The following is a 21,003-nucleotide window of genomic DNA, read 5'->3' as shown; positions in this document are numbered from 1 at the left end:
TAACAATGGAACCATCCTATTTATGGCTTCTTTTTGTAGTAGTGTATTTTGGCTGGTAATTCTCATCACTTTATAATAATGGTACAACCCTATTGGTCACATTTAATCCCTACACAACAAGTCAATGTGACAGATACCAATGGAATAACTAGTATCCATCCCTGTATGATAATGGTATGACCCTTACTATGCTTTCAGCTTATTACAACACAATGTATGACATCATTAACTACATCAATGAATCATTTCGAAACAGCATGGGTCACATGACAAATACATTTCTGACATTAAGTCAAAATAATTGCAGATGTACAGCAAATAAGTCATTAACTTTATTAATCAGCCAAAGCCTGGTATTTTTCTACATTGATTCTATTGCTTGGTAGAAATGGGAGAGAAGTTTCATTTACAAAGTGTATAATTTACATTCATGATTCCTCTATCACATGGTGTTTCAATACTGGCCAGACTACATTGCACGATATGTGACAGAATAGTATTATAAAAGCTATGGGTGTATATGCTGAACACTGGGGTGTATATGCTGTGTACTGGGGTGTATATGCTGAACATTGGGGTGTATATACTGTGGTACAGTCACAGTTGATGTGTGCTATACAGAGTGAATATGTCCACTAATGATACATGCATGTAATGTAGAGGACTGTATGCCTGTATAGAGGTGTATATGCTGTGTACTGAGGTGTATATGCTGAACACTGGGGTGTATATACAATGGTACAGTCACAGTTGATGTGTGCTATACAGAGTGAATATGTCCACTAATGATACATGCATGTAATGTAGAGGACTGTATGCCTGTATAGAGGTGTATATGCTGAACACTGGTGTGTATATACTGTGGTACAGTCACAGTTGATGTGTGCTATACAGAGTGAATATGTCCACTAATGATACATGCATGTAATGTAGAGGACTGTATGCCTGTATAGAGGTGTATATGCTGAACACTGGTGTGTATATACAATGGTACAGTCACAGTTGATGTGTACTATACAGAGTGAATATGTCCACTAATGATACATGCATGTAATGTAGAGGACTGTATGCCTGTATAGAGGTGTATATGCTGAACACTGGTGTGTATATACAATGGTACAGTCACAGTTGATGTGTGCTATACAGAGTGAATATGTCTACTAATGATACATGCATGTAATGTAGAGGACTGTATGCCTGTATAGAGGTGTATATGCTGAACACTGGTGTGTATATACAATGGTACAGTCACAGTTGATGTGTGCTATACAGAGTGAATATGTCTACTAATGATACATGCATGTAATGTAGAGGACTGTATGCCTGTATAGAGGTGTATATGCTGAACACTGGTGTGTATATACAATGGTACAGTCACAGTTGATGTGTGCTATACAGAGTGAATATGTCTACTAATGATACATGCATGTAATGTAGAGGACTGTATGCCTGTATAGAGGTGTATATGCTGAACACTGGTGTGTATATACAATGGTACAGTCACAGTTGATGTGTACTATACAGAGTGAATATGTCTACTAATGATACATGCATGTAATGTAGAGGACTGTATGCCTGTATAGAGGTGTATATGCTGAACACTGGTGTGTATATACAATGGTACAGTCACAGTTGATGTGTGCTATACAGAGTGAATATGTCCACTAATGATACATGCATGTAATGTAGAGGACTGTATGCCTGTATAGAGGTGTATATGCTGAACACTGGTGTGTATATACAATGGTACAGTCACAGTTGATGTGTGCTATACAGAGTGAATATGTCCACTAATGATACATGCATGTAATGTAGAGGACTGTATGCCTGTATAGAGGTGTATATGCTGAACACTGGTGTGTATATACAATGGTACAGTCACAGTTGATGTGTGCTATACAGAGTGAATATGTCCACTAATGATACATGCATGTAATGTAGAGGACTGTATGCCTGTATAGAGGTGTATATGCTGAACACTGGTGTGTATATACAATGGTACAGTCACAGTTGATGTGTGCTATACAGAGTGAATATGTCTACTAATGATACATGCATGTAATGTAGAGGACTGTATGCCTGTATAGAGGTGTATATGCTGAACACTGGTGTGTATATACAATGGTACAGTCACAGTTGATGTGTGCTATACAGAGTGAATATGTCTACTAATGATACATGCATGTAATGTAGAGGACTGTATGCCTGTATAGAGGTGTATATGCTGAACACTGGTGTGTATATACAATGGTACAGTCACAGTTGATGTGTACTATACAGAGTGAATATGTCTACTAATGATACATGCATGTAATGTAGAGGACTGTATGCCTGTATAGAGGTGTATATGCTGAACACTGGTGTGTATATACAATGGTACAGTCACAGTTGATGTGTGCTATACAGAGTGAATATGTCCACTAATGATACATGCATGTAATGTAGAGGACTGTATGCCTGTATAGAGGTGTATATGCTGAACACTGGTGTGTATATACAATGGTTCAGTCACAGTTGATGTGTGCTATACAGAGTGAATATGTCCACTAATGATACATGCATGTAATGTAGAGGACTGTATGCCTGTATAGAGGTGTATATGCTGAACACTGGTGTGTATATACAATGGTACAGTCACAGTTGATGTGTGCTATACAGAGTGAATATGTCCACTAATGATACATGCATGTAATGTAGAGGACTGTATGCCTGTATAGAGGTGTATATGCTGAACACTGGTGTGTATATACAATGGTACAGTCACAGTTGATGTGTGCTATACAGAGTGAATATGTCCACTAATGATACATGCATGTAATGTAGAGGACTGTATGCCTGTATAGAGGTGTATATGCTGAACACTGGTGTGTATATACAATGGTACAGTCACAGTTGATGTGTGCTATACAGAGTGAATATGTCCACTAATGATACATGCATGTAATGTAGAGGACTGTATGCCTGTATAGAGGTGTATATGCTGAACACTAGTGTGTATATACAATGGTACAGTCACAGTTGATGTGTGCTATACAGAGTGAATATGTCCACTAATGATACATGCATGTAATGTAGAGGACTGTATGCCTGTATGCCAAGGAGTAGGGTATACATGTCTAAAACTCAGGAGAATAATTATTTTATTAAGATGTATGGTGTGAATAGGATGTAATAAATCTCCTGTGCCAGAGTAAATGCTCTGTACTAAAGTGTATATCATTTCATATTTTCTGATTTGTAAGGCCTCTCTCTCTGTATATATACAACACTTATATCAGAATTTATCATTATATTTATATTTCAGAAATCCCAGAATTAACAAACGTGTCACAATTATTTCTAATTTCATGTTTTTGAACATGTGTTGACATATAGCGGTCTGATTGGTCAATTTGAGACATGTGACAATTGTTCTATCATCTTCTACTGGGAAGGATTGTAAGATAGCTAATGTCTGAAATAAATATGGTATTATTCAAGTTGTGAACACCTAGCACACTGTTCTCAATCAAATTGTGAACACCTAGCACACTGTTCTCAATCAAGTTGTGAACACCTAGCACACTGTTCTCAATCAAGTTGTGAACACCTAGCGCATTGTTTTCAATCAAGCTGTGAACACCGAGCATACTGTTCTCAATCAAGCTGTGAACACCTAGCATACTGTTCTCAATCAAGTTATGAACACCTAGCACAATGTTCTCAATCAAGCTGTGAACACCTAGCACACTGTTCTCAATCAAGTTAAAACCTAGCACGCTGTTCTCAATCAAGTTCTGAACACCTAGCATACTGTTCTTTTGCAAGTTGTAAACACCTAGCACACTTTTCATTCAATTTGTAAACACTTAGCATACTGTTCTCATTCAAGCTGTAAACACATAGCATACCGTTCTCATTCAAGCTGTAAACACCTAGCATACTGTTCTCATTTAAGCTGTAAACACCTCACATACCGTTTTCATTAAGTTGTATACACCTACATGTAGCACACTTTTCATTCAAGTTGTAAACACATATGATTCTGTTCTCATTGAAATTGTAAATAAATGACACTGTTCCCATTAAAGTTGTAAACACTTAGCACACTGCTCTCATCCAAGTTGTATACTGTTTTCATTGCAAGCACTTAACCCTGGAACATGGAAACTAAAAACATCCTATTAAACACCTTGTAATACAGTTCTCAAATCAACATAACCTGGTTACAGGTGTGTATATACAATGTATAACAGTCTTGGATACAACAATGTTCCTACGCACAGTATGGAATTATTCATCCATCATGGCAGCAGCACAGTGAAGTAAACACTTGAACACTCATCCATCATGGCAGCACAGTGAAGTCAACACTTATCCATTATGGCAGCAGCACAGTGAAGAACACACCAGAACAAATATCACTGTTCTCATTCATTGTAAACACCCTAATCCATGCCAGTCTGATCAAAAATGTTTGTTGCAGTGTTCATATATTGTTTGGTAAATCTTTGAACACTAGTAAAGTTCAAAAAGTTTGTATATACATAAACCTTATCAATGTAATAGCATACAAGTGTTTATAAACAGATAACCCTGGAACAGTTTTTCCATGATGACAGTCATATTGACATTATAGCATACAAGTGTTTATAAACACATAACCACTGTCTCATTGACACAATAGCACAGAATTGTTCGTAAACACGTAATTCTGGTATAGATGTTTTTTAAGAATGGTAATACATTGTAGCATAGCAGTCTCCATAAGCACATAACCCTGCAACATGGTCACTAAGAACATCCTATTAAACACCTTGAAGTACAGTTCTCAAGTCAACATAAACTGGTTACTGAACAGTCTTGGTTACAACAATGTTCCTACACACAGTATGGGATTACTTATCCATCATGGCAGCAGCACAGTGAAGTAAACACTTATCTGACATTATCCATCATGTCAGCAGCCCAGTGAAGTAAACACCTGAACACTTATCCATCATGGCAGCAGCACAGTGAAGTAAACACCTGAACACTTATCCGTCATGGCAGCAGCACAGTGAAGTAAACACCTTAACACATATATCAGAAATGCAGCAGTTGTATAAAAGTTTGCATTCCAAAGGTTAAAAATAGTCATAATTTTAAAAAGTCTTGCGTATCTAAGAGATGAAATATCATTGATATGGCATCACCACGACAACTGTCTTCATGCAAATATACACAATGTTGACAGGTAAATATTTACAATATGACACAACACCGACAGTATCGTTGACGACCACCGCCAACTGATGGTGGTGGTGTGACTGGTGCAAAATAGGCATGTACTTTGATGTCTGGCAGCTGGGTCTGAAAGAAGAAAAATATACAAAGTCAGGAAAGAAGAGACTCTCTTTCTAGTGTTTAGGGTACCTTAGAGTCTGTAAACAGAAACCACTCAAATCAATAAGTTATAGATGGACTGTAATTAAATATTCATTTGACAAAAAGATGAATGCATTACATTTTTTATTTATTTATCTCAAAAAGATATAGATAGATTTCATGAAGTCTGTCCCTTGAAACAAGTACCAGTCACTTACAGCTTGGTTGAAATCCTGATATTGTTGCCATGGAAATAAGAATTTTCTCAATGATTATTCACCCCCATTTTATGAGGGTTAAATCAAGAGATAACATTTTAGAAGAGCTCTAGATCCAGTTGCTATGGAGATTTACAAAGATTCTTCACTATTGTTGTTTTTCATTTTCATATTCAGACAATATCAACACAATAGAATAGGGGTAGTAGTGAGAATAATCATGCACCTGAGGAAAGGGTTTGCTCCATCAGAGAATCTTTATTTCGTTTTTTTGACGATATTATTGACTCAAAATAGCAGAGAAGAAAGCAAATAACTCACTCGTAATCTTCTAATGCCAGCTCTTGTAATCAATTGACAATCATAAAGTTCAATACGAAGTAAACACTGACATCCCATCAAGTGTTCTAATGATGCATCTGTTATCAAAGGACAATTGTCTAATTCTATGACTTGAAGGTGTTCTGTTGCACATGCACTGGTTCCTAAATGACGGATTCCTTCATCTGTTATTAACTCACAGTGTGATAAACTCTAAAAAAAATAATAATAATATGTGAAGAAAATATGATGTGAACATGTGAAGAATATATGTGAACATGAAAGGAAGATTCAAGGAAGATGTGAACATGTGAGGAAGATGTGAACATGTGAAGAAGATATGTGAACATTTGAGAAAGACATGATGTGAACGCGTGAGGAAGTTATGATGTGAACATTTTAGGAAGATATGTGAGAATTTGAAGAAGATATGATGTGAACATTTGGGGGAGATATGATGTGAACATTTGGGGGAGATATGATGTGAACATTTGAGGAAGACATGATGTGAACGCGTGAGGAAGTTATGATGTGAACATTTGGGGAAGATATGATGTGAGGATTTGAAGACGATAGGATGTGAACATTCGAGGAAGACATGGTGTGAACGCGTGAGGAAGTTATAATGTGAAAATTTTAGGAAGATATGTGAGAATTTGAAGAAGATATTATGTGAACATTTGAGAAAGATATGATATGAACATATGATGCAGATATGGTGTGAATATGAAAATATTAAAATAAATAAATATTACATATTGTGTACTTACAAGTTTTTGAAGAACAGGACAACCTATTGCCAAATGAGCAAGTGTTGAATCTGTAATCTACAAGATTAACATCAAATCAGGCAAGTTAACATTTTATGTCAAGTACATATTTGTAATGTTTGCAGTATTCGGTATTTTCAATTGACAACTGATTATTTAAATATTTGGAAAACTTACTAAAACACATTCTTCAAGGTCCATGCGTTCTAGTCGGTGACAATTCTAAAAAAAAAAGAAAAAGAATGCAAAGTCAATTCACAATGAATATGAAATACCTTGGGTAATGTCTGGTGATGCGACTTACCCTGGGTAATGCCTGGTGATATGACTTACGCAGGGTAATGCCTGGTGATGCGACTTACCCTGGGTAATGTCTGGTGATGTGACTTACCCTGGGTAATGTCTGGTGATGTGACTTACCCTAGGTAATGTCTGGTGATGTGACTTATCCTGGGTAATGTCTGGTGATGCGATTTACCCTTGGTAATGTCTGGTGATATGAATTACCCTGGGTAATGTCTGGTAATATGACTTACGCAGGGTAATGTCTGGTGATGCGACTTACCCTGGGTAATGCCTGGTGATATGACTTACGCAGGGTAATGCCTGGTGATGCGACTTACCCTGGGTAATGTCTGGTGATGTGACTTACCCTGGGTAATGTCTGGTGATGTGACTTACCCTGGGTAATGTCTGGTGATGTGAATTACCCTGGGTAATGTCTGGTGATATGAATTACCCTGGGTAATGTCTGGTGATGTGACTTACGCAGGGTAATATCTGGTGATGCGACTTACCCTGGGTAATGCCTGGTGATATGACTTACGCAGGGTAATGCCTGGCGATGCGACTTACCCTGGGTAATGTCTGGTGATATGATTTACGCAGGGTAATGTATGGTGATATGACGTACCCTGAGTAATGTATGGTGATATGACTTACCCTAGGTAATGTCTGGTGATATGACTTACCCAGAGTAATGTCTGGTGATATGATTTACGCAGGGTAATGTATGGTGATATGACTTACCCTGGGTAATGTCTGGTGATATGACTTACCCAGGGTAATGTCTGGTGATATGACTCACCCTGGGTAATGTCTGGTGATATGACTTAACCAGAGTAATGTCTGGTGATATGACTTACCCTGGGTAATGTCTGGTGATATGACTTACCCAGAGTAATGTCTGGTGATATGACTTAACCAGAGTAATGTCTGGTGATATGACTTACCTTCGGTAATGTATGGTAATATGACTTACCATGGGTAATGTTTAGTGTTATAATTTACCCAGAGTAATGTATGGTGATATGACGTACCCTGAGTAATGTATGATGATATGACTTACCCTGGGTAATGTCTGGTGATATAACTTACCCAGGGTAATGTCTGGTGATATGACTTACCCAGAGTAATGTATGGTGATATAACTTACCCTGGGTAATGTCTGGTGATATGCCTTACCCTAGGTAATGTCTGGTGATATGCCTTACCCTGGGTAATGTATGGTGATATGACGTACCCTGGGTAATGTATGGTGATATGACTTACCCAGGGTAATGTCTGGTGATATGACTTACCCAGGGTAATGTCTGGTGATATGACTTACCCAGAGTAATGTCTGGTGATATGACTTAACCAGAGTAATGTCTGGTGATATGACTTACCCTGGGTAATGTCAGGTGTTACGACTTACCCTAGGCAATGTTTGGTGTTACGATTTACCCAGAGTAATGTCTGGTGATATGCCTTACCCTGGGTAATGTCTGGTGATATGCCTTACCCTGGGTAATGTTTGGTGATATGACTTACCCAGAGTAATGTCTGGTGATATGCCTTACCCTGGGTAATGTCTGGTGATATGACTCACCCTGGGTAATGTCTGGTGATATGACTTACAAAGGGTAATGCCTGGTGATATGACTCACCCTGGGTAATGTCTGGTGATATGACTTACCCAGAGTAATGTCTGGTGATATGATTTACGCAGGGTAATGTATGGTGATATGACGTACCCTGAGTAATGTATGGTGATATGACTTACCCTGGGTAATGTCTGGTGATATGACTTACCCAGGGTAATGTCTGGTGATATGACTCGCCCTGGGTAATGCCTGGTGATATGACTTACCCAGAGTAATGTCTGGTGATATGACTTACCCTGGGTAATGTCTGGTGATATGACTTACCCAGAGTAATGTCTCGTGATATGACTTAACCAGAGTAATATCTGGTGATATGACTTACCCTCGGTAATGTATGGTAATATGACTTACCATGGGTAATGTTTAGTGTTATAATTTACCCAGAGTAATGTATGGTGATATGACGTACCCTGAGTAATGTATGGTGATATGACTTACCATGGGTAATGTCTGGTGATATAACTTACCAAGGGTAATGTCTGGTGATATGACTTACCCAGAGTAATGTATGGTGATATAACTTACCCTGGGTAATGTCAGGTGTTACGACTTACCCTAGGCAATGTTTGGTGTTACGATTTACCTAGAGTAATGTCTGGTGATATGCCTTACCCTGGGTAATGTATGGTGATATGACGTACCCTGGGTAATGTATGGTGATATGACTTACCCTGGGTAATGTCTGGTGATATGACTTACCCAGGGTAATGTCTGGTGATATAACTTACCCAGGGTAATGTCTGATGATATGACTTACCCAGAGTAATGTCTGGTGATATGACTTAACCAGAGTAATGTCTGGTGATATGACTTACCCTGGGTAATGTCAGGAGTTACGACTTACCCTAGGCAATGTTTGGTGTTACGATTTACCCTGGGTAATGTCTGGTGATATACCTTACCCTGGGTAATGTCTGGTGATATGCCTTACCCAGAGTAATGTCTGCTGATATGCCTTACCCTGGGTAATGTCTGGTGATATGACTTACCCAGAGTAATGTCTGGTGATATGACTTACCCTGGGTAATGTCTGGTGATATGCCTTACCCTAGGTAATGTCTGGTGTTACGACTTACCCTGGGTAATGTCTGGTGATATGACTTACCCAGAGTAATGTCTGGTGATATGACTTAACCAGAGTAATGTCTGGTGATATGCCTTACCCTGGGTAATGTCTGGTGATATGACTTACCCAGGGTAATGTCTGGTGATATGACTTACCCAGAGTAATGTCTGGTGATATGACTTACCCTAGGTAATGTATGGTGATATGACTTACCCAGAGTAATGTCTGGTTTTATGACTTACCCAGAGTAATGTATGGTGTTACGACTTACCCAGAGTAATGTCTGGTGATATGACTTACCCTAGGTAATGTATGGTGATATGACTTACCCTGGGTAATGTCTGGTGATATGACTTACCCTGGGTAATGTCTGGTGATATGCCTTACCCTAGGTAATGTCTGGTGATATGCCTTACCCTGGGTAATGTATGGTGATATGACGTACCCTGGGTAATGTATGGTGATATGACTTACCCAGGGTAATGTCTGGTGATATGACTTACCCAGGGTAATGTCTGGTGATATGACTTACCCAGAGTAATGTCTGGTGATATGACTTAACCAGAGTAATGTCTGGTGATATGACTTACCCTGGGTAATGTCAGGTGTTACGACTTACCCTAGGCAATGTTTGGTGTTACGATTTACCCAGAGTAATGTCTGGTGATATGCCTTACCCTGGGTAATGTCTGGTGATATGCCTTACCCTGGGTAATGTTTGGTGATATGACTTACCCAGAGTAATGTCTGGTGATATGCCTTACCCTGGGTAATGTCTGGTGATATGACTCACCCTGGGTAATGTCTGGTGATATGACTTACAAAGGGTAATGCCTGGTGATATGACTCACCCTGGGTAATGTCTGGTGATATGACTTACCCAGAGTAATGTCTGGTGATATGATTTACGCAGGGTAATGTATGGTGATATGACGTACCCTGAGTAATGTATGGTGATATGACTTACCCTGGGTAATGTCTGGTGATATGACTTACCCTTGGTAATGTATGGTAATATGACTTACCATGGGTAATGTTTAGTGTTATAATTTACCCAGAGTAATGTATGGTGATATGACGTACCCTGAGTAATGTATGGTGATATGACTTACCATGGGTAATGTCTGGTGATATAACTTACCAAGGGTAATGTCTGGTGATATGACTTACCCAGAGTAATGTATGGTGATATAACTTACCCTGGGTAATGTCAGGTGTTACGACTTACCCTAGGCAATGTTTGGTGTTACGATTTACCTAGAGTAATGTCTGGTGATATGCCTTACCCTGGGTAATGTATGGTGATATGACGTACCCTGGGTAATGTATGGTGATATGACTTACCCTGGGTAATGTCTGGTGATATGACTTACCCAGGGTAATGTCTGGTGATATAACTTACCCAGGGTAATGTCTGATGATATGACTTACCCAGAGTAATGTCTGGTGATATGACTTAACCAGAGTAATGTCTTGTGATATGACTTACCCTGGGTAATGTCAGGAGTTACGACTTACCCTAGGCAATGTTTGGTGTTACGATTTACCCTGGGTAATGTCTGGTGATATACCTTACCCTGGGTAATGTCTGGTGATATGCCTTACCCAGAGTAATGTCTGCTGATATGCCTTACCCTGGGTAATGTCTGGTGATATGACTTACCCAGAGTAATGTCTGGTGATATGACTTACCCTGGGTAATGTCTGGTGATATGCCTTACCCTAGGTAATGTCTGGTGTTACGACTTACCCTGGGTAATGTCTGGTGATATGACTTACCCAGAGTAATGTCTGGTGATATGACTTAACCAGAGTAATGTCTGGTGATATGCCTTACCCTGGGTAATGTCTGGTGATATGACTTACCCAGGGTAATGTCTGGTGATATGACTTACCCAGAGTAATGTCTGGTGATATGACTTACCCTAGGTAATGTATGGTGATATGACTTACCCAGAGTAATGTCTGGTGATATGACTTACCCAGAGTAATGTATGGTGTTACGACTTACCCAGAGTAATGTCTGGTGATATGACTTACCCTAGGTAATGTATGGTGATATGACTTACCCTGGGTAATGTCTGGTGATATGACTTACCCTGGGTAATGTCTGGTGATATGCCTTACCCTAGGTAATGTCTGGTGATATGCCTTACCCTGGGTAATGTATGGTGATATGACGTACCCTGGGTAATGTATGGTGATATGACTTACCCAGGGTAATGTCTGGTGATATGACTTACCCAGGGTAATGTCTGGTGATATGACTTACCCAGAGTAATGTCTGGTGATATGACTTAACCAGAGTAATGTCTGGTGATATGACTTACCCTGGGTAATGTCAGGTGTTACGACTTACCCTAGGCAATGTTTGGTGTTACGATTTACCCAGAGTAATGTCTGGTGATATGCCTTACCCTGGGTAATGTCTGGTGATATGACTTACCCAGGGTAATGTCTGGTGATATGACTTACCCAGAGTAATGTCTGGTGATATGACTTACCCTAGGTAATGTATGGTGATATGACTTACCCAGAGTAATGTCTAGTGATATGACTTACCAAGAGTAATGTATGGTGTTACGACTTACCCAGAGTAATGTTTGGTGATATGACTTACCCTAGGTAATGTATGGTGATATGACTTACCCTGGGTAATGTCTGGTGATATGACTTACCCTGGGTAATGTCTGGTGATATGACTTACCCTGGGTAATGTATGGTGATATGACTTACCCTAGGTAATGTATGGTGATATGACTTACCCTAGGTAATATATGGTGATATGACTTACCCTGGGTAATGTCGGGTGATATGACTTACCCTGGGTAATGTCTGGTGATATGACTTACCCTAGGTAATGTCTGATGATATGACTTACCCTGGGTAACGTCTGGTGATATGACTTACCCAGAGTAATGTCTGGTGATATGACTTACCCAGAGTAATGTCTGGTGATATGACTTACCCTGGGTAAAGTCAGGTGTTACGACTTACCCTAGGCAATGTTTGGTGTTACGATTTACCCAGAGTAATGTCTGGTGATATGCCTTACCCTGGGTAATGTCTGGTGATATGACTTACCCTGGGTAATGTTTGGTGTTACGATTTACCCAGAGTAATGTCTGGTGATATGACTTACCCTGGGTAATGTCTGGTGATATGACTTACCCTAGGCAATGTTTGGTGTTACGATTTACCCAGAGTAATGTCTGGTGATATGACTTACCCTGGGTAATGTCTGGTGATATGACTTACCCTGGGTAATGTATGGTGATATGACTTACCCTAGGTAATGTATGGTGATATGACTTACCCTAGGTAATATATGGTGATATGACTTACCCTGGGTAATGTCGGGTGATATGACTTACCCTGGGTAATGTCTGGTGATATGACTTACCCTAGGTAATGTCTGGTGATATGACTTACCCAGAGTAATGTCTGGTGATATGACTTACCCTAGGTAATGTATGGTGATATGACTTACCCTGGGTAATGTCTGGTGATATGACTTACCCTGGGTAATGTCTGGTGATATGACTTACCCTGGGTAATGTATGGTGATATGACTTACCCTAGGTAATGTATGGTGATATGACTTACCCTAGGTAATATATGGTGATATGACTTACCCTGGGTAATGTCTGGTGATATGACTTACCCTAGGTAATGTCTGGTGATATGACTTACCCTGGGTAATGTCTGGTGATATGACTTACCCAGAGTAATGTCTGGTGATATGACTTACCCAGAGTAATGTCTGGTGATATGACTTACCCTGAGTAATGTCTGGTGATATGACTTACCCTGGGTAATGTCTGGTGATATGACTTACCCTGGGTAATGTCTGGTGATATGACTTACCCTAGGTAATGTATGGTGATATGACTTACCCTGGGTAATGTCTGGTGATATGACTTACCCTGGGTAATGTCTGGTGATATGACTTACCCTGGGTAATGTATGGTGATATGACTTACCCTAGGTAATATATGGTGATATGACTTACCCTGGGTAATGTCGGGTGATATGACTTACCCTGGGTAATGTCTGGTGATATGACTTACCCTAGGTAATGTCTGGTGATATGACTTACCCTGGGTAATGTCTGGTGATATGACTTACCCAGAGTAATGTCTGGTGATATGACTTACCCAGAGTAATGTCTGGTGATATGACTTACCCTGGGTAAAGTCAGGTGTTACGACTTACCCTAGGCAATGTTTGGTGTTACGATTTACCCAGAGTAATGTCTGGTGATATGCCTTATCCTGGGTAATGTCTGGTGATATGCCTTACCCAGAGTAATGTCTGGTGATACAATGTATGACTTACCCTAGGTAATGTCTGGTGTTACGACTTACCCTAGGTAATGTTTGGTGTTACGACTTACCCTGGCTAATGTTTGGTGTTACGACTTACCCTGGCTAATGCCTGGAAACCATTGTCTGTAAATTGGGAACAACCAGCAACCTCTAGAGTTCTGAAAATATTATAAGATAAAAATGTCATATATATGAGAGATCTTACTGAATGACAATTCAATGTCTGTCATGAAATAATATGATATATACCATAATACAATATGCCAAACTAACACAAAGACACACACCACAATACAATAACATAACATAACATAACATGTATTATGACATAACCAAACGACATATCCCAAATTTATCAACATGACATATACCATAATACAATACGACATATCCACACAAACAACACAATACAATAACAAAACATAACATGTATCATTACATAACCAAATGACATATCTCAAATATATCAACATGACATATCCCCTAATACAATACGACATATCCACACAAACAACACAATACAATAACAAAACATAACATGTATCATGACATAACCAAACGACATATCCCAAATATATCAACATGACATATACCATAATACATTATGACATATCCACACAAACAATACAACACAATAACAAAACATAACATGTATCATGACATAACCAAATGACATATCCCAAATATATCAACATGGCATATACCATAATACAATGACATATCCACACAAACAACAATGACAACCACACAATGATAAAATATGACATAACCACACAATTATTCAATATGACATAACCACACAATGATTCAATATGACATAACCACACAATGATACAATATGACATAACCACAGAATGATTCAATATGACATACCCACGCAATGATACAATATGACATAACCACACAATGATTCAATATGACATACCCACGCATTGATACAATATGACATATCCACACAATGATACAATATGACATAACCACACAATGATACAATATGACATAACCACACAATGATTCAATATGACATAACCACACAATGATTCAATATGACATAACCACAGAATGATTCAATATGACATAACCACACAATGATACAATATGACATAACCACACAATGATACAATATGACATACCCACGCAATGATACAATATGACATATCTACACAATGATACAATATGACATACCCATGCAATGATACAATATGACATAACCACAGAATGATACAATATGACATATCCACGTATGATACAATATGACATAACCACAGAATGATACAATATGACATATCCACAGAATGATACAATATGACATATCCACAGAATGATACAATATGACATACCCACGCAATGATACAATATGACATAACCACAGAATGATACAATATGACATAACCACAGAACGATACAATATGACATATCCACGAATGATACAATATGACATAACCACAGAATGATACAATATAACATATCCACAGAATGATACAATATGACATATCCACAGAATGATACAATATGACATACCCACGCAATGATACAATATGACATAACCACAGAATGATACAATATGACATAACCACAGAACGATACAATATGACATATCCACAGAATGATACAATATGACATACCCACGCAATGATACAATATGACATAACCACAGAATGATACAATATGACATAACCACAGAATGATACAATGACATATCCACAGAATGATACAATATGACATATCCACAAAATGATTCAATAGTACATTTTACATATTTGTTATGACACATACCTCAGGTCATGACATCCATTTCCTAATGCTATAAGAGATTGATCTGTAAGGTGTGTACATCCGGACACACAAACTGAATCCAGTTTATGACATCCTTGTGTTATATGTTGAACTCCTTCATCTGTAATTAACTGATAAACTAATTGGTAATACCAAACAATTCTAATCAATACATACATATAATAAACCATGATAATTATACACCATGATTCAAACTACTATGTTTGATTTTCTTCTGTGGTGGATTTACTCCAATGATGGTACCCACACCATGGGAGTAAAGCCACCATGAAAGCAAACCTACCATGGTAGCAAACGAAAAGTTACTTACTGAGCAGCCATGTAAATTAAGACTTTTTAGTTCAGTCCAATGTGCACCCATATGTATTAGGGAATCATCTGTCAACTGTGAATAAGAAAACTATGTTATTATGGGTGTACTTTATTACATATAATATTGTTGTATACCTCTCTCCCATCAAACAATTAAATCATCTGTCAACGGTTTCAGTCTGTTCCTAGAAAATGACAGTCTTACCATTACAGTGAAGATGTTTTATCATGAAATAGATGCTTCGTTTCGCATAATTTGTCAAACAAAATGACATCATCCATTGACAAGGAGTGCACAATTTTCAAACTTTCTGAGTATAAAGACTTACATACTCTCCAGACTTGCGTACTCTCCTCGACTTGCGTACTCTCCTAGACTTGCGTACTCTCCTAGACTTGCATACTCTTCTAGACTTGCATACTCTCCTAGACTTGCATACTCTCCTGGAATTGCATACTCTCCTAGACTTGCGTACTCTCCTAGACTTGCATACTCTCTTCGACTTGCATACTCTCCTAGACTTGCATACTCTCCTGGACTTGCATACTCTTCTGGAATTGCATACTCTCCTAGACTTGCACACTCTCCTAGACTTGCATACTCTCCTAGACTTGCATACTCTCCCAGACTTGCACACTCTCCTAGACTTGCATACTCTCCTAGACTTGCATACTCTCCTAGACTTGCATACTCTCCTAGACTTGCATACTCTCCTAGACTTGCATACTCTCCTAGACTTGCATACTCTCCTAGACTTGCATACTCTCCTAGACTTGCATACTCTCCTAGACTTGCATACTCTCCTAGACTTGCATACTCTCCCAGACTTGCGTACTCTCCTAGACTTGCGTACTCTCCTAGACTTGCATACTCTCCTAGACTTGCATACTCTCCTAGACTTGCATACTCTCCTAGACTTGCATACTCTCCTAGACTTGCGTACTCTCCTAGACTTGCATACTCTCCTAGACTTGCATACTCTCCTAGACTTGCACACTTTCTTAGACTTGCACACTTTCCTAGACTTGCATACTCTCCTGGAATTGCATACTCTCCCAGACTTGCATACTCTCCTAGACTTGCATACTCTCCTAGACTTGCGTACTCTCCTAGACTTGCATACTCTCCTCGACTTGCATACTCTCCTAGACTTGCATACTCTCCTGGACTTGCATACTCTTCTGGAATTGCATACTCTCCTAGACTTGCGTACTCTCCTAGACTTGCGTACTCTCCTAGACTTGCGTACTCTCCTAGACTTGCGTACTCTCCTAGACTTGCATACTCTCCTAGACTTGCATACTCTCCTAGACTTGCATACTCTCCTAGACTTGCATACTCTCCTAGACTTGCGTACTCTCCTAGACTTGCGTACTCTCCTAGACTTGCATACTCTCCTAGACTTGCATACTCTCCTAGACTTGCATACTCTCCTAGACTTGCATACTCTCCTAGACTTGCATACTCTCCTAGACTTGCGTATTAGACTTGCATACTCTCCTAGACTTGCATACTCTCCTAGACTTGCATACTCTCCTAGACTTGCATACTCTCCTGGAATTGCATACTCTCCCAGACTTGCATACTCTCCCAGACTTGCATACTCTCCTAGACTTGCGTACTCTCCTAGACTTGCGTACTCTCCTAGACTTGCATACTCTCCTAGACTTGCATACTCTCCTAGACTTGCATACTCTCCTAGACTTGCATACTCTCCTAGACTTGCATACTCTCCTAGACTTGCGTACTCTCCTAGACTTGCGTACTCTACTAGACTTGCGTACTCTCCTAGACTTGCGTACTCTCCTAGACTTGCATACTCTCCTAGACTTGCATACTCTCCTAGACTTGCATACTCTCCTAGACTTGCATACTCTCCTAGACTTGCGTACTCTCCTAGACTTGCACACTCTCCTAGACTTGCGTACTCTCCTAGACTTGAATACTCTCCTAGACTTGCATACTCTCCTAGACTTGCGTACTCTCCTAGACTTGCGTACTCTCCTAGACTTGCGTACTCTCCTAGACTTGCGTACTCTCCTAGACTTGCGTACTCTCCTAGACTTGCATACTCTCCTAGACTTGCATACACTCCTAGACTTGCGTACTCTCCTAGACTTGCATACTCTCCTAGACTTGCATACTCTCCTAGACTTGCGTACTCTCCTAGACTTGCATACACTCCTAGACTTGCATACTCTCCTAGACTTGCATACAGTCTCTTGTTTATATTTGGTGTTTTTTTTAATGAAGTAAAATACAAGAGCATATAAATGGCAAAAGCTGGGTTACTGTGAAATAAAGAGACTTGTGACCCTTGCGAGGCTTCTCTTGATATTAATGAGTATCTTGATGATGTCACAAACTTGATGATGTCACACACTTGATGATGTCACACACTTGATGATGTCACAAACTTTATGATGTCACACACTTGATGGACGAGGAATGCATATGTATAAGTTTACATTCTTTCAAGAATAGCAGTGAATAGCGAGCAAAGCAATCGCTAGCACACCCACAAAAACAAGCATCACAACTCAAGAATTCTTTTGTATTGTATAGTGGGTCAAAAATAGAAAAACCTGATAACCCAAGAAGACTGTTCAAAGATGGCTAGATGACTATTGTCTGTCAAATTGAGTTGACACTTACACAAACATCGCAACCATAAGTGTACGCATCAATGACCTCTTGATATTCTCAAGGTGATGTATATTACAGTATCCTAGTAGTCTTAGTAATGCTTCATAATCTCAAAGAATAATGAGATTTGCATGCTTGCGAATTTCAGTTTCTCAGTTTTTAATAGACTAGTGAGACGAATTTTGACCCTATGGCTGATTGGTGGACTACTAATGACCCTGTTATGCAATGAACCAAGACCATTGCCAATCAGCACTGATGTCGTGAGAAGACATCTATGTGAGACCCATGTCCCGTGTTTTCTGCCATTTACGTGCTCCCTCACACTGAGAATGGCCTCTCACTGAGCTGCTACGAGTGTCTGAAAACTACATGTATTAAATTCATCTAAAAGTTTTAATGAAATTGGCCGAATTATGAAATATGATATCTGAAGACACACAGACATTCTTACCAAACTACATGTATTAAATTCATCTAAAAGTTTTAATGAAATTGGTTGAATTATGAAATATGATATCTGAAGACACACAGACATTCTTACCAAACTACATGTATTAAATTCATCTAAAAGTTTTAATGAAATTGGCCGAATTATGAAATATGATATCTGAAGACACACAGACATTCTTACCAAACTACATGTATTAAATTCATCTAAAAGTTTTAATGAAATTGGTTGAATTATGAAATATGATATCTGAAGACACACAGACATTCTTACCAAACTACATGTATTAAATTCATCTAAAAGTTTTAATGAAATTGGTTGAATTATGAAATATGATATCAGAAGACACACAGACATTCTTACCAAACTACATGTATTAAATTCATCTAAAAGTTTTAATGAAATTGGTTGAATTATGAAATATGATATCTGAAGACACACAGACATTCTTACCAAACTACATGTATTAAATTCATCTAAAAGTTTTAATGAAATTGGTTGAATTATGAAATATGATATCAGAAGACACACAGACATTCTTACCAAACTACATGTATTAAATTCATCTAAAAGTTTTAATGAAATTGGTTGAATTATGAAATATGATATCTGAAGACACACAGACATTCTTACCAAACTACATGTATTAAATTCATCTAAAAGTTTTAATGAAATTGGTTGAATTATGAAATATGATATCTGAAGACACACAGACATTCTTACCAAACTACATGTATTAAATTCATCTAAAAGTTTTAATGAAATTGGTTGAATTATGAAATATGATATCTGAAGACACACAGACATTCTTACCAAACTACATGTATTAAATTCATCTAAAAGTTTTAATGAAATTGGTTGAATTATGAAATATGATATCAGAAGACACACAGACATTCTTACCAAACTACATGTATTAAATTCATCTAAAAGTTTTAATGAAATTGGTTGAATTATGAAATATGATATCAGAAGACACACAGACATTCTTACCAAACTACATGTATTAAATTCATCTAAAAGTTTTAATGAAATTGGTTGAATTATGAAATATGATATCAGAAGACACACAGACATTCTTACCAAACTACATGTATTAAATTCATCTAAAAGTTTTAATGAAATTGGTTGAATTATGAAATATGATATCTGAAGACACACAGACATTCTTACCAAACTACATGTATTATGTTCGTCTAAAAGTTTTCATGAAATTGGTTGAATTATGAAATATGATATCTGAAGACACACAGACATTTTCTTACCAAACTACATCCTTTACTTGTAAGTACTTTAACCTTAGGACATCCTTTCGTTAGCGGTTCCAATCCATTATCAGAAATCTGATCACACCAAGATATTATTAAATGTTCTAAACTCGGACAACCATCACTATAACAACAAAACCAGTAAAAAGTGAATGATTCAATGATAAATTGGCATAGTGATAGTCAAATTATTCAATGATAGATTGGCATAGTGATAGCCACATGATTCAATGATAGACTGGCATAGTGATAGTCAAATGATTCAATGATAAATTGGCACAGTGATAGTCAAATGATTCAATGATAGTTTGGCATAGTGATAGTCAAATGATTCAATGATAAATTGGCATACTGATAGTCAAATGATGCAATGATAGATTGGCATAGGCTGAGCCACATGATTCAATGATAGGCTGGCATAGGGATAGTCAAATGATTCAATGATAGATTGGCATAGGGATAGCCACATGATTCAATGATAGACTGGCATAGGGATAGTCAAATGATTCAATGATAGACTGGCATAGGGATAGTCAAATGATTCAATGATAGAC

General features: G+C 38.3%; 1 protein-coding gene across 1 annotated transcript in view; it reads right to left on the bottom strand.

Annotated features, from left to right (window-relative positions):
* Positions 1–310: 310 nt before the first annotated feature.
* The window catches only part of LOC102806056 (F-box/LRR-repeat protein 2-like), a 35,661-nt gene continuing 14,968 nt past the window's right edge, over positions 311–21,003 (bottom strand). Inside the window, exons 7-14 of the mRNA XM_085494552.1 lie at positions 20,447–20,573; positions 16,082–16,156; positions 15,751–15,881; positions 14,072–14,132; positions 6,833–6,877; positions 6,656–6,712; positions 5,886–6,098; positions 311–5,331 (exon numbers count right to left, since the gene is read on the bottom strand). Of these exons, the coding sequence (XP_085350678.1) occupies positions 5,224–5,331; positions 5,886–6,098; positions 6,656–6,712; positions 6,833–6,877; positions 14,072–14,132; positions 15,751–15,881; positions 16,082–16,156; positions 20,447–20,573 (817 nt within the window). The 3' untranslated portion in view covers positions 311–5,223. The remainder of the gene's footprint in view (positions 5,332–5,885; positions 6,099–6,655; positions 6,713–6,832; positions 6,878–14,071; positions 14,133–15,750; positions 15,882–16,081; positions 16,157–20,446; positions 20,574–21,003) is intronic.

Source organism: Saccoglossus kowalevskii, chromosome 20 (genome assembly GCF_978046115.1).
Source record: "Saccoglossus kowalevskii chromosome 20, keSacKowa6.1, whole genome shotgun sequence".
Lineage (NCBI taxonomy): Eukaryota > Metazoa > Hemichordata > Enteropneusta > Harrimaniidae > Saccoglossus > Saccoglossus kowalevskii.
The sequence above is the reverse complement of the archived record's forward strand: the minus strand, read 5'-3'. Positions and strand labels throughout refer to the sequence as shown.